This window comes from Lampris incognitus, chromosome 3 (assembly GCF_029633865.1).
Source record: "Lampris incognitus isolate fLamInc1 chromosome 3, fLamInc1.hap2, whole genome shotgun sequence".
In the NCBI taxonomy this organism is placed as follows: Eukaryota; Metazoa; Chordata; class Actinopteri; order Lampriformes; family Lampridae; genus Lampris; species Lampris incognitus.
The window spans coordinates 107,182,119-107,196,366 of record NC_079213.1 but is presented as its reverse complement, the minus strand read 5'-3'; the positions used below and the strand labels follow the sequence as shown (position 1 = coordinate 107,196,366).

Sequence of the window (14,248 nt, the reverse complement as noted above, 5' to 3'; positions counted from 1 at the left end):
CTAGTTTGCTAAAGTATGCATGGATTGTCTGAAGTGCTGTGCTAATCTGCATAGCATTTTCTTGTAAAAAAAAAAAAGAGAAAAGAACCACAAGGTGTACAATAGATCTAAAAATGCTGTTATTGAAATTTTACACTGACTGACATTGAAGAAACACAGGCACTTTTTGACACGAGGCTGCACGTGCATCCCCGTTGTTTGTAAACATGGAAATTGGTCTGCCTCAGATAACCTAGCTGCATACTGAATATGCAGCCAGCTACCATACAGTTACACACACACACACACACACACAGAGCAGTCAAGTTCAACTGACTGCAATTATACAAGCACACATGAAAAAATAAAAATACAAAACCGAGATTGACAGCAGGCTACACTATTGATACGCAATGCATAATATTGTAACGTGCGTGGATAAGTAGACACATTAGCCCTTGGCTAATGGGTGGGACCCTTTAGTCCACTGGTTAACATTGTTGCGCGCGGTGCGGGAGATATGGGTTCGCGTCCTGGCTGCAGCGGTTCCCGGGCTGCCTCCCTAATTCGCAACATTGGTGTCAGAAGTGGGATAGTGAGACCGTGAGGTCATCGGAAGTGCGTGTGCCCAGAGACGTGAGGGAGCTGATATGCTGAAGCACGGGGACGCGCTCCCCGAAAGAGGGTGGTAGTGTAACGTACACGAATAAGTAGACACGTTAGCCCTTGGCTAATGGGTCAGACCCTTTAGTCAACTGGTTAACGTTGTCGCCCGTGGTACGGGAGGACGGGTTTGTGTCCAGTCTGTGGGGACAGTTCCTGGACTGCCCCCCCCCCTGAATTCGCTGCAATATAAAAACTCCTCACCACATCTCACTAAATCATAGCGTGTCTGTTGGATCAGTACAATTGACTGCAATTATACGAGCGCACACAAAAATAAAAATACAAAACCTTGAGTGACAGCCTACACTATTGATACACAACAACGCAGAATATAAAAGCTCCTCACCACATCTCGCTAAATCATACAGTGTCTGTTGGATCAGTACAATCTAATAATAATAATAAAAAAAAAGTTTTTTAATTCACAGCAGCGTGGCAAAAGAACGTTGGAATGACTGGTGCGGCGGCCAATGCAAGCTCAAAACTAAATACCTAAAACAAAACTGACTACACAAGTAGCTGGCACGGTGGCCTTCACACAAAGACAGATACTGTTGTGTGAAACAATAATACGTAGCTAGCTAAAATTAAAGGCCTTGCTTACTGCTTGATGTCAGAGGAGGAGGCGCTGTGGCTTCAAATTGAACAGAGTTATGATGCCATTATAGTCCAACAATGACTCTGTTAACCCACATTCAAATGAAAGAAGGGACAAGTGGTTGAGTTGAGAAGTAAGCATGGATGCCCTCATGCTGGTTTTGATCCTATTTGTAGTAGAGAAGAGGCGTTCCACGGTGCAGCTTGTGATGGGTTGAGTGACCAAAACTCTTAATAAAGCATTGACATTGGGAAATATGTATGTCTGGGGGGCAGCTGTCAATAACTTCAGTGAGTGATGGATACAAGCAGCTACCTTTCGTTTCAGGTGCTGAGTAAAGACAGTCAGTTCTGCATCCTCAATCACAATTCCATAATGGGCACAGGGGAGCTGTATTGCTACTGCATCTTGCCAAATGTGTGTCTGCCTGGCAAAAGGGCAGCGGCAGCTTTCATGGGCCCACACGAGTCGTCGTGAAAACGACAGCTGAGTTCGGCGAATTGTCTGTCTAAAATGTCATTTCAAAGCATTCTTAAATCAGAATCGTTCTTTACAGTGCGTAACTAGCCAACTGTTGACGTCACATGTGAATCCTCAAACCTAGAAGGCCGTTTTCGTTTGCACGAATCGCTGACATCCTAATGTTCAATATCATTTTTAGCCATCAAAGTCATTCTTAGAGCTGTCCCTAAATGACATAAATGATTCTTTAAGACCCTCAATTAAATGAATGCAATCCATGATTGACAAATTTGGCGATTGTAATCCTTTCATAATGAAATCACCGCTTTCAAACAATTTAGCAAATGTGATGAGAAGAAACACAAATTTCTTTGTATCTGACAGAGAAGCGATTCGGCATCAACTTTGGTCTGACCAGCGCTTTCAGAGAATTCTGCCAGAGTCTCTAGTATGACATCAAAGAGGGTCAACACTTTACTGACCGACCCAGACTTAGAACTCCATCTAGTGTCGATTGATCTTTCAAGCTCAATGCATCATCGTGCGTGTGTTTTGCTCATCTCGTGTTTTCGACAGCTTTGGCTGAGATGCTTCGTCCTTTAAATTTGCTTAATAAATGTCTGCTTGACAGCCATCTCGGGGAAATGCCAACATACTTTGCAAAACACAGCGTCCTTAGTTATGCTGTACTCCAGCCACTTAAACTCATACCATTTGCTATTAAAACTGCGGGACTTGCCTGCTACTAAGGTGGCTGGGAAAGTTTTTAATGTTTGTTGTGTAGCTGGCTCATTAATTGATGATAGGTCTTCCGGTGCTTCTTCTAACAAACCTGCGGTGTTTGATGGGGCAGCCGGCTGCTGAAGCAAAAGAGAAGGCACGGTAGCAGGACTTGTGGTAGTAACGTCAGCTTGCTCTGCTGGTGCTAGGACCTCACTTGATGTTGAAGCTGTCGTTGTCGAACATCGCTCATCGATGACGGCTTTGGATTCGGAATGTGAAGATTCTGTTAGTTGGGGTCGTTTGAAGAAATTATATAATATAATGAAGTTTGGGTTTTTTTGCCATTGTTTTTTTTCCTTTTGGTTTCGCTAGCATTACATTGCCTTGCAAGCATTACATTGCAAGCAAAGTTTTCGCGCCGGTCACATTGCATGCATGCTGTTCAGAGCGGCCACATAAAGTGATGTCATGTCCGGTTTCTAAGTAACAGTAAACATGCGTTTTTGTTTGTTTGTTTTTACAACATTTTAGCTGAATTATATTGTTGTTATTTTATTGAATTATTGTTGAAGGTTAAAGTCAGGCAATTTAATTTTAGATTTAACAAAAGATGAAGCTTGCTGATTGGTCGGGTCTGCGTGTCAAATGCAGAGCTACACACCTGCAATCAAGATATTTCCCTCTGTATAGGGGAACAAGACAGGGTTTGAAGGGATAATCTGAGGTGGTAGGATATACAAGGTTTCATTATACGCTGATGACCTTATCTTATATATCACCAACCCTGCACTGTCTCTTCCCTCTATCCTATCTAAGCTGGAACAATTTGGGAATCTCTCTGGATACAAGTTGAACCTGCAAACCATGAAGTTTTCCCATTGAATCCTACGGCCCATGGTACCCCCTGCCTCTATGTTCCCCTTCAGGAGAGTGACCTCAAATTTCAAATATTTGGGGATTATGGTTCCTCGCTCCTTTCAGCTTTTACAGAAACTAAACTTCTCCCCTTTAATTGACAAATGCAGACAAGATATGGAGCGCTGGCGCACATTACCAGAATCAATGGCTGGGCGCATTAGCTTGCTTAAAATGAATATTGTCCCCAAGTTCCTGTATCTTTTTCAGAACATTCCTCTATTCACTTTGGAAAAACAGTTTAGCTTTCTTGACAGGATGTTCTCCAACTTTATCTGGGATGGCAGACAGCCCCGGATACGTAAGGACTTCCTACAATGTCCCAAAGCACTGGGAGGGATGGCTATGCCCAATCTTCTTTACTACTATTGGGCTAGTAATATCGTCATGCATGTTCAAAGCAGCTCGCAGCACACACCTGAGTGGGTGAAGAAAGAATCACATGATCTTCCTAGTCATTCCTTCATCACTTCCCCACTACCAATGGTAATTAGCACACCACACAAAAATTCAGTTACAGCTCACACAATCAGAATATGGGCTCAAGTTAGGAAAACATTTGGTCTGCAAAAAGCCTCCTTAATGACATCCATTATGTCAAACCACCTCTTTATCCCTGCCAAGTTAGATATGGCTTTTCAAGCATGGCGTGGGAATGGAATTCGATTTATAAAGGATTGATACTTTGATGGGCTATTTGGTTCATTCAATCAATTGGTAGGAAAATGTAACCTGCTCCACTCCCACTTCTACCGCTATTTCAGATTAGGCATTTTGTTCAGACGGATTTCCATCCTTTCCCCTGAGATAACTCTGACAACCTCAATAGATACACTTTTAGCCACAGAGGCTAGCCTCAAGGGCGCCATCACAAGGCTCTATAATAAACCAGCCACTATAAATCCTCAGCAAATGGCTAGCCTTAGAAACCTCTGGGAGCAGGATCTTGGTATTCCTCTCCCTGATGATCCTTGGGATATGCAGTTTTGGATCAGGTACACTCTTCCTTTTCATGCAGTAGATTTGGGCTTATTCAGTTTAAGATTGTTCACCATGTCCATCTTACCAAAGCTAAATTGGCCAAAATTTACCCCAGCATTGACCCCACTTGTGATAGATGTAAACATGCACCAGCTACTTTGTTGCATATGTTCTGGACATGCTCTGATCTGCATACATTTTGGTCAGCAATATTTAAATCCTTAAGGGAAATCTTCAGTGCAACTATTGATCCGCATTGTTTAATTGCCATACTTGATGTGAGACCGGAAGACTGCGACTGGGCATCTAACATGTATAAATGGTTGGTCTTTACTACATTACTAGCTCGGCGCCTAATACTCTTGAATTGGAAGAGCTCAAGACATACCCCATTCCATGTCAGATGGATCAGGGATATTATGTTTCATTTTAAATTGGAAAAGATAAAATTTACCTTAAGGGGTAACAGGGACTAGTTCAAGAAAGTCTGGATGACTTTTCTGACTTACTTTGACACTTTAACCAGTATAACCAATGTCCGGAGAGGGGTGGGGCTCATTGTGTTAAATTATTCAATATGTGACTTGTATATACTAAAATTGTAAATGCCAATAAACATTTTTTTAAAATGGAGTTAAGGAAGTGAGCAAGGAGAAAATTTTGCCAACATTACCCCCCGATTAACAATGTACCTACACCTCACCATCCCCACCCACTAACAAAACATCCCAAGCCACTGCATTCTAGTCCAGTGATAATGTTAGACGGGACACAGTTGTATGTATGAATATGTGCATGCGTGCATTATTAGCATGTGCATTCTCACCAGCCTGTGTGGTCATAGGTGGGGCCTTTTCAGGCTCAGAGGCAGTGGCCAGCTGTCCAACGGTGGCCAGCTGCCCAACGGTGGCCAGCTGCCCAACGGTGGCCAGCTGCCCAACGGTGGCGGCCTGCACTGCAGCTACGGCAACAGTCTGCTGCTGCTGCTGCTTCAGGCTGCTAACAAACTCCTCGTGCTGAGACTTCAAAGCCTGGATCTGCTGTTGGAACGCCAGCTGGACTGGCTGCACCACTGCAGCATACTCCGTTATCAGGGACGCCTGGCAGAGAGAGAAAAAAGCAAGAGGGAGGAAAAAAGGGAAGGGGGGGCAGGGAGAATAAGGGGAATGAGAAAAAAGAAAGCGCAATAGAGAGAAAAGAAGGCTGAGCACAAGTCTTGGACAACGAGTTGTTAACAGAAACGATACACCAATATAACAGATACAGATTCTAAGTATGAATCTACGTTAAGTATGGTCCAATACCGAGTACCAATCTGCGCCATTAATTTTGGTGAACAGTGCAGGCTCAGATCATAAGTTTGGGGGTCAATGGTAAATGGACTGCATTTATTAGCACTTTTCTAGTCTACAGACTACTCAAAGCACTTTACAATGTATGCCTCACATTCACCCATTAACACACACACAATCATACACTGATGGCGGAGGCTGCCATGCAAGGCGCCATCTGCTCATCAGGAGCAGTTAGGGGTTAATTGTCTTGCTCAAGGACACTTCAACACGCAATCTGCAGGAGCTGGGGATCAAACCAACAACCTTCTGATTACTGGATGACCCGCTGTACCTTCTGAGCCATGTCGCCCAATGGGCAAAATAATTGATAGAATGTTTTTTTTCCACTAACGAAGAAATACAGATTTCCATGTGCCAAAATTGCAGTACATTAAGCTATTTTGCTTGATATGTTGGTATCAGAGTTTAGTCTTGGGTAAAATCTCTGATACAAGTACTCCATTTTATCCTGGTATCAGCACCATACTTGATACCAGTATTAGTATTGGTGCATCACTTCTTAACAGGATAAGAACGTTAGTGAACCTTGGTCCTCTTACCTGGTACTGACCCAGGCCCAAAGCTGGGTTCTGAAGCTGTTGAATGGTGATATCATCAAAATATCCATTCTTCTCCCAGAGCTGCAACAGCTGGTCAGAGAGAGAGAGAGATCAATAAAGAAAAGAAAAAAGAAAGAAAGAAAGAAAAATGAAGGGCCACATTGTTATGCAATTTCTGTCAAAATACCCTTGTGATCTTCTGCTGCTTGTCTTCCTCCACGGCCAGGAAGCTGGTGCAGTAGATGGGCACAACCACCTTCTGCAGCGCCGCTAGCAAGTCTCTCTGCTGCTTCCGCTGGCTGAGAAGACACATTACAACAAAGTATGCGTTACACCAGCTATTCAAGGAGCACTGCTGAAAGAGTGATGAACCCAGGCATCATGAATTTATATGGGTATTTTTGTACCAGTGGTGGAGCACATCATTGGTCAGATAGATAAGATGTAGGCGGAGCTCAAAGTGCGCTCCGTCAGCAGTGATGCGGTTGCGCAGATGTGATGTCATCAACTCACAGTGCTGTGGTGTCTTAGCATTGTTGAACATCCAGTTCTTACCAGCCTGAGGGAGACACAGACACTTTCAGAACTGGTACAAATTTTAAAAATTAAGTCTTTAAACCAGGACTAAACTTCACTTATTTTGCATGTTTTTCTTTGGGTTTTAGACTCATGCAGCAAAGTATTAACAGGCACCTTGTTCCAATTGCTAATAAAATCTTTATACAGACACAGGTACAGTTTACAGGAAGGCATAGTGATATTTGTTTTTCCTATGGACACTGAACTCTTATTTTAACATGTGTTAACATGATGACTTTATTTCACTGGAGCATTACCAAATCTATTTTACCACCTGGACTGCACCCTGGTTTGGCAGATCAAACTTGTTCTTACTAACAGATTGGCAAGTTCAGTGAAAATAACCTGGAAGGCAAATAGCATTAGACTGGCATGTCTAACTGAAATCAATCAAATCTGAGAAGCACCAGTACTGTTCTGGTGACCTCAGCTAGACGTGACACCAGCTGGGCAATGAACATGAAATGATTTAGCATCTTGCATTTTCTAAGAGCATTGAATTTGCATCGATGAGAGCACCTTTTTATACTTTACTATACTGAGCCACTGAATCGGTGTCTGTTCCAACAATTGATGTCTGTATAGTTTATGTTGTGGCAATTTATTAAGTGCGCCACACATTTAATCATCTAATGGGGATTTATTTTTGTTTTCCATCCATCCATTATCCAAACTGCTTACCCTGCTGTCAGGGTCGCAAGGATAAACTGAGAGTTTAGACTGCTTTCTCTGTCTGCAAAGCAATTTTCCAAACTAAGTTCGAGTGAATAAAATAATGGATTTATAAAATACTTTGGGCTTACAGAGATGGCATCCTTAGTGCAGGTGTCTATGATGGGCTGCAGCAGGTTATCAAACTCTGAGACGTCCAGCTGAGTTTCCAGAAGTAGCTTCTGGGTTTGCTGCTCCATAGCCAGAGATATGGCAGCCGTCACTTGCTCCTAAATGGAGAGGGGCCAAGAAGAATTTAACATTAATTGGAAGTCATATCACTCACACAGCGAAAGGGTGAACGTTTCTTAGATTCCTTTTAAAGGTGATCCCTTTAAATGCCTCTCTCTCTCTCTCATCCAATGTCACTGGATCGCTTCCAACAAAGCGGCTTTTGATGTTTTCACATCTTGGTCTGTCTCTGCTGTTTTCTCAAGGAGACGTGTAAGAGCTCTCATGAATGGTATAACATCTGCAGCCGATGCAGTTGATGAGTTGATCTGTTGCATGAGCTCTTCAAATGGTGCAAGCGGGGAAATCATATTTTTGAGTAATTTCCACTGATTGCTGGAGAACGTTGAAAGCAAGTCATAGTCGGCTACATAAGCAGATAGTGCCCGTTTCTGTTCTAGTAGAGTCTGTAGCATATACTAAGTACTATTCCACTTAGTGCTACACCCCCCCCCCCCCTTAGCGAAACTCCTCACTGTCTGGTGAAAAGAAGCGGCTGGCGACTCCACATGTATCGGAGGAGGCATGTGGTAGTCTGCAACCCTCCCCGGATCAGCGGAGGGGGTGGAGCAGCGACTGGGATGGCTCAGAAGAGTGGGGTAATTGGACGGGTATAATTGGGGAGAAAAAAAAAAGAAAAAAGAATGACCATCCATCTCCCTGCAGCCATATCAGAGATGCTTCGCTGTGACAATACTCCCTCAGCCACAACATGCTGGAGTTTATGCACCATACAGGGTAGACTGGGTAAATCCGCATCCTTCATGGCCTTTGCCATGTTCTTAGCGTTATCCCTTAGAATAGCGTGTACCTTTTCTCTCGGGATTCCCCAGGATCGGAACATGTCACTGAATGCGACAGCTAGCGCCCCCACTGTGTGACCCTGTGAATTCTTGACAATGAAGAACAACATTATGTTGTTTTAAGTTTTGATCAATAAATTGCATGGTGAAGCTTAACAGGGACATGCACTCAAACTCCAGATGTCACTTGTAAAACTAACTGATGCGACATTGTCCTTTAAAATGCTGTCAATATGTGTATACACTGTTTGGTATAACTGCGGCAGGCATACGTCCATGAAGTATTTATGCCCTGGAAGGATATAGCATGGATCCAAGTAGGTAAATAAGTCGTCGGAACCCTTCATCTTCCACTACAGAAAGAAGCTGCTGATCAAGGCAGCAGCTCTACTCCAAGCTCCTCACCCTAAGGCTGAGCTCAGACACCTTACGGAGGAAACTCATTTCAGCCACTTGTATCCACGATCTCACCCGTTCAGTTACTACCCAAAGCTCATGACCATAGGTGAGGGTTGGAACAAAGACTGACTGGTAAATTGAGAGCTTTGCGCCTTTCGACTCCCTCCCTTTATATCAGAATTCTTCGAACACGTTGGTATTAAAGCAGCAGGAACAAGCTACACTCTAAAAAGACTTGCTCGGGAGTGGTTGAGACAGTAGGGCAACGCTCCAGCAGCTTCATCGTGGAGCCACTAGATGGTAACACCCAAATTCCTCTGCCTGCTCTCATCAAATATGACATGTTGCCAGACGACGGGTCTGAAATTCCCAGACATCATCCTCACCTCAAGTACATGGCAGATAAATTCTAGCTTGGGACCCAGATGTGGTTATACTACTCCTTTTTGGACAAGACAATCCAGGGGCAAAAGGTTTGATAGCAGTGTAATGGGCCTCACAACACACCATTTGCCCAGTGACTCCACCTTGGGTGGGTCATAGCAGGGGATGCGCGTCTTGGAAGAACGCACAAAACAGCCAGTGTTTTCAGGACCAACATGCTGACAAATGGGCACCACTTTGTCTTTGCACCATGCACGAGCAGCATAATCGTGAGAGAGGAAATCTTCAGCCCTGTCTCATCCCACACCTCTCCAAGAGTCTCACATGCTACTAACTACAACAGTGTTACAGACAGTCTCGAAAGAAATGTTTCAGACAGCTGTGCATGATGATAAACTTGGCATGTCCGTTGAAGATGAGCTGTTTCTCGAGCTCACGGACAAAGAAGTTTTCACGGACGAAGCTAACTGCTGGGTAGCACCTCTGCCATTCAGGCCAAACAGGCCGCAACTGCCTAACAACAAACAACAAGCAGTTAGCTGTCTCACATCCCTACGCCGCATGCTGGAAAAGAAAAGATATTCTTGAGTGAAGACTTTAAATGGAACTCCTTCTGAATCGGAGTCTTTCTTGGGAACCTATTATCTGTCTGCCCAGCTAGCAGGCTGGACACTACATGTTAGTAGGGGTAGATGTATGCACACAACTAAAATTAATGGCAAGCCATGTGGTTTGATGCAAAATAAGCATTTAAGTAACGCTGACACACCAGTAAGATGTTTATGAAATAAAATGTATCAAACCCTGAGAACTCCATTGTGTAGTCCTAATTAACATTAATGATTGGGATGCAACGATGTTTGAAAAATAAATAAGTAAATAAAAGTGTCCAGTAATGGAAATTAACTTCAGAAGGCAGCAGTGTCAGAGAGAAACTGTTTTGGAATACAAGATTTTGTAACGAAGATTTTAAATCAGCTATGCCTACCATTAACCCAATTGAGCATAAACAGAAGATAACCTCCCCTGTTTGAATCCCCTGAAAAAACAATCCAGAGTCCCTCCCCCATTTCTGCACTCGTGTTCACTGCATGCAAATCTGGCAGCTATCTGGCTGTTGAGGAACATGTCTTGACGTGACTTGTAGGAATGGTGAGACTTCGTCCCCTTTAGTAGTACTTCAGCAGGCTTAGTTTCTGTACACAGCCCCCAAAATGGTCCCCTGTTTGATGGTGGATGAGAGGGAAGCACTGCAGCTGGAGGCGGGTGTCACGTTGGTCACCAGAGTGAAAAAGCCGGTGATGGGGTTGAGAGTTGATTCGTGCAGCAGCAGCAGCAGCCACAGCCGCAGCTGCAGCCTGATGCTTAGCTCCATTAGCATGGCTAGCTAGCGCTGCCTCTCCCATGTTTGAGATGTCGAACGTTTTACTACAGTCCGTTTTACTACAGTCCACATTTTGCACATCCCGAGTCTTGGTTTTTCTCAAGCCATGCCCTATACTTGTACAAGTGATGCCAGACAGTTATTACCCCCCCCTTTTCTCCCCAATTGTACCCAATCAATTACCCCACTCTTCCGAGCCGTCACAGTCGCTGCTCCACCCCTCTGCCGATCTGGGTAGGGCTGCAGACTACCACGTCTCCTCCTCAGTGAGGAGTTTTGCCAAGGGGACATACTGCGTGGGAGGATGACACCATTCCCCCCAGAACAGCGCCCCAACTGACCAGACGAAGCGGTAGTGCAGCGACCAGGACACATACCCACATCCGGCTTCCCACTTGCAGACATGGCCAATTGTGTCTGTAGGGACGCCCAACCAAGCCGGACCGTTAAACAATATATTTTTCTCAGTCGATCTTAACTGAACCACATATAATAATAATGGATTATATTTATATAGCACTTTATATAGACATCTAAATCACTGTATACTCTTATTTGTGAAGCAAAGTTCCATGACTTTTCCAAAATTTTCTGGGTTTATTTTTCCAAAACTTCTCCTGGCCTGGAAAATGCAATTTTCTATTTCAATAATTTTTCATGGCTGTACAAACCCTGTGTAATTCTGTTATCCTCTTTCAATGTTTTATTCTGTAAATTGTGTTCTAATCTGTATACACAACATCCATAGCACGTCTGCCCATCTTGGGAGACGGAGCCCTCCTTTGTTGCTCTCCCTGAGCTCCCTGGGTTTTTAGGGAGTTGTTCCTTATTTGAAGCGAGGATCTAAAGACAGGATGTTGTATTGCTGTAAAGCCCCCTGAGGCAGATTTGTAATATTGGGCTGTATAAATAAAATTGACTTGAATCTGATGAATTATCAATTACATTATGAATGAGTCCTCCTTCAAAGAGGCACAATCAGCTCCACACTACACAACATGCACAAGTCAAGATACATGATCAGAAAATCCAAAATTTCAGCTGAAAAAATAATAACACATAAACACTCAATTTTAAAATTCCCAGCTCATGAATATCTGTTACAATGCATTTAGTTTGTGCAGGTTAATTATTTTACAAGAGGCTCCAAACCTTCAAAATGGGCCACATATGTATGAGGAACACTGACTTAAATATATCAGACTTTTTCTCTCTCCAAGAAAAACCCCAAGAATTTGACAGGAGAAAAAAAAAATATTCTGGGGGAAAATATGAATCCTGACATGAGGAACATGTCTGACGTACCTGTCTGAGAGTAAGCAGGTGCTGCTCCTGCTGTTGGAGATTCCATTGGCTCTGCTGGATGAGCTCCTCAATGGAAGGTGTGGCCGGCGGCGGGATCGGAGGAGGAGCAATGATAGACAGTGGTGGAGGAACATCTACCACTTCCTTGGCTCCCGGGTTGTATAGCTCTACATAGTGGCAAAAAAAAAAAAAAAAGTGTGTCGGAGAGGTCAGATAAAGAGAACGTTGCATGGAGAGCATTCAAAGGCCTGATCTGTTGGAGTTCTGATGTACCAAAAAAGATGTGTTGGGTGTGACACTGAAAGGTAGAACTTTTGTTGTTTTGTCAGTGGTACACAAGTGGTTTTCTTTAAAAGTAACTTCAAACGGGTCAAATAACAGGTACACTAGGCTTATGTAAAGCAGAGGGGTGACATTTTCAAGGCACAAAACAGAAAAGTGAACATAAGAAATTCACAGTACAGGCAACTGGCTGTAATGCAAGCACTGTTCTCAAAACTAATTGAGAAAAATTGATTGTGAAAAGTAATGAGCTGGCATCTCCAAAATAAGCATAAAAAAACAATAGTTAAAAAAAAAACCAAACGAAAACAAACAGGTGGATTAAAGCAGTCAACTACAGTAAGGCTACACAATTTCCATTACACTGCAAGTTGCAACTTTTCTTTTCTTTTTTACAAGACATTTCTTACAACCCTCAAGATGGACTGTTTTAGTATTGACCAGAACACCTAACTGACAATTTGATGTTGTTTATCGAGCAAAAACTTTCATTACATTGAATATATCAAGTTCTGATCCAATTAACCTCCTCCACTCCCCTACATTCTATTAAACAGAGAAAGGAAGTACAACTATGTCCCATGCCATTTACAACGTGACCAACAGGGATGCCTATTTGAGATTTTTTTCATCTACAGCAACTCAAATTAAAAACAGTACATTAATACTTCCTTTGACCACAGTGATATGACTAGTATGGCAAAATAATGACATGAAAAAAACCCCAAAACATAACATCTAAAGAACTAATATCTGACCCACTGCTAAAAAAAATAATAAAAATGCATCCTTGTTTAACTTATATGATGTAATGAACACTAATTGCTTGACTTTGTGCTACGCAAATTAGAATATGTAGATCCACATAACAACCAAAGGTCCATAAAAATAACTGGGATACACCAACAGCAGCACAGTGGGTCTATGCTAGTCATCTAAACACCATATCACATGACATATCTGTTTAACATATATGAAATATCATATGTCCACATGTTTAGGAGTATGTCTTAAAAGCTGTGGGGTTAGTTAGCCTTGCAACGACACAGTTAGTTCAGTAACAATACTTGTCTGGAAAATTGTGCAGCCCTAAGCTACAGCCATATTGAATCCAAATGAAAAAAAATCAAAAATGACCCAAATTTTGATAAAATCAAACAAGGCCTTATTCAAAGGCAAGTGGTTGGGCTCCTGTTCCTGTTTGACTGCAGTCAGTACTATCATCAAACTTAAAGCAATCAATCATGTTGGGCCACTGGAAGCAACAGCACATTTTCATCAGCACCATGGAGAAGATATCCACAGGGATATCTACGGCCATGCTCGTTGAAAAACGGATATCTCACATTCAAAAAATAAACATGGAAAAATGAAACTGAAAACAAATACTTTGAGAGGTGCAATGACATCTGGCAAAAATGTGCAAAATCAAACTGTGATGTTTTAGCTGTTAATTCAAATCCATCTGACAAAACTGGTTCCCAATAAATACCTTCTGATTTATACTCCTCACCATCGTGGGTAGAGGGATCTATGTGGAGAGAAGCAAACTTTAATGCATTTCAATGGTGTTACATGAGCGAGGAAAGAACTTTGTGACCCTGCACAATATGCTGTATTTATTTCTAAGCTTCTTTCAATTTGCCCATCATCATGACAGACAGACAGACGACAGACAGACAGACAGACATAATACAAATAATGGAAAAATGACCAAAAGCTTAGAAATGAATTCAACATTGTACTATTATGCAGTTCTCATATGAAGTTCTTTCACTCAACTGATACTTTCCCCTTTTGCATTTGCAACAAGGCACTTGGACTGTGCAGATATAGTTGTTTTCAGTGACCTACCCATGGCAGGTCTAGTAATACCAAGTACAATTAGTTTTGGTCTTCTTGTTTCAATTGTGACTACATAAGCACAGAGCACTCCTATGCTCCAGAGAACA

The 14,248-nt window shown here is 42.6% G+C and overlaps 1 protein-coding gene across 1 annotated transcript in view; it reads right to left on the bottom strand.

The window, feature by feature from the left end:
- Window positions 1-14,248, bottom strand: part of cherp (calcium homeostasis endoplasmic reticulum protein) — a 28,209-nt gene that overhangs the window by 10,458 nt on the left and 3,503 nt on the right. The window contains exons 3-9 of the mRNA XM_056277145.1: window positions 13,789-13,827; window positions 12,015-12,181; window positions 7,601-7,738; window positions 6,626-6,777; window positions 6,406-6,517; window positions 6,219-6,308; window positions 5,151-5,424 (exon numbers count right to left, since the gene is read on the bottom strand). Coding sequence (XP_056133120.1) covers window positions 5,151-5,424; window positions 6,219-6,308; window positions 6,406-6,517; window positions 6,626-6,777; window positions 7,601-7,738; window positions 12,015-12,181; window positions 13,789-13,827 — 972 coding nt within the window. The remainder of the gene's footprint in view (window positions 1-5,150; window positions 5,425-6,218; window positions 6,309-6,405; window positions 6,518-6,625; window positions 6,778-7,600; window positions 7,739-12,014; window positions 12,182-13,788; window positions 13,828-14,248) is intronic.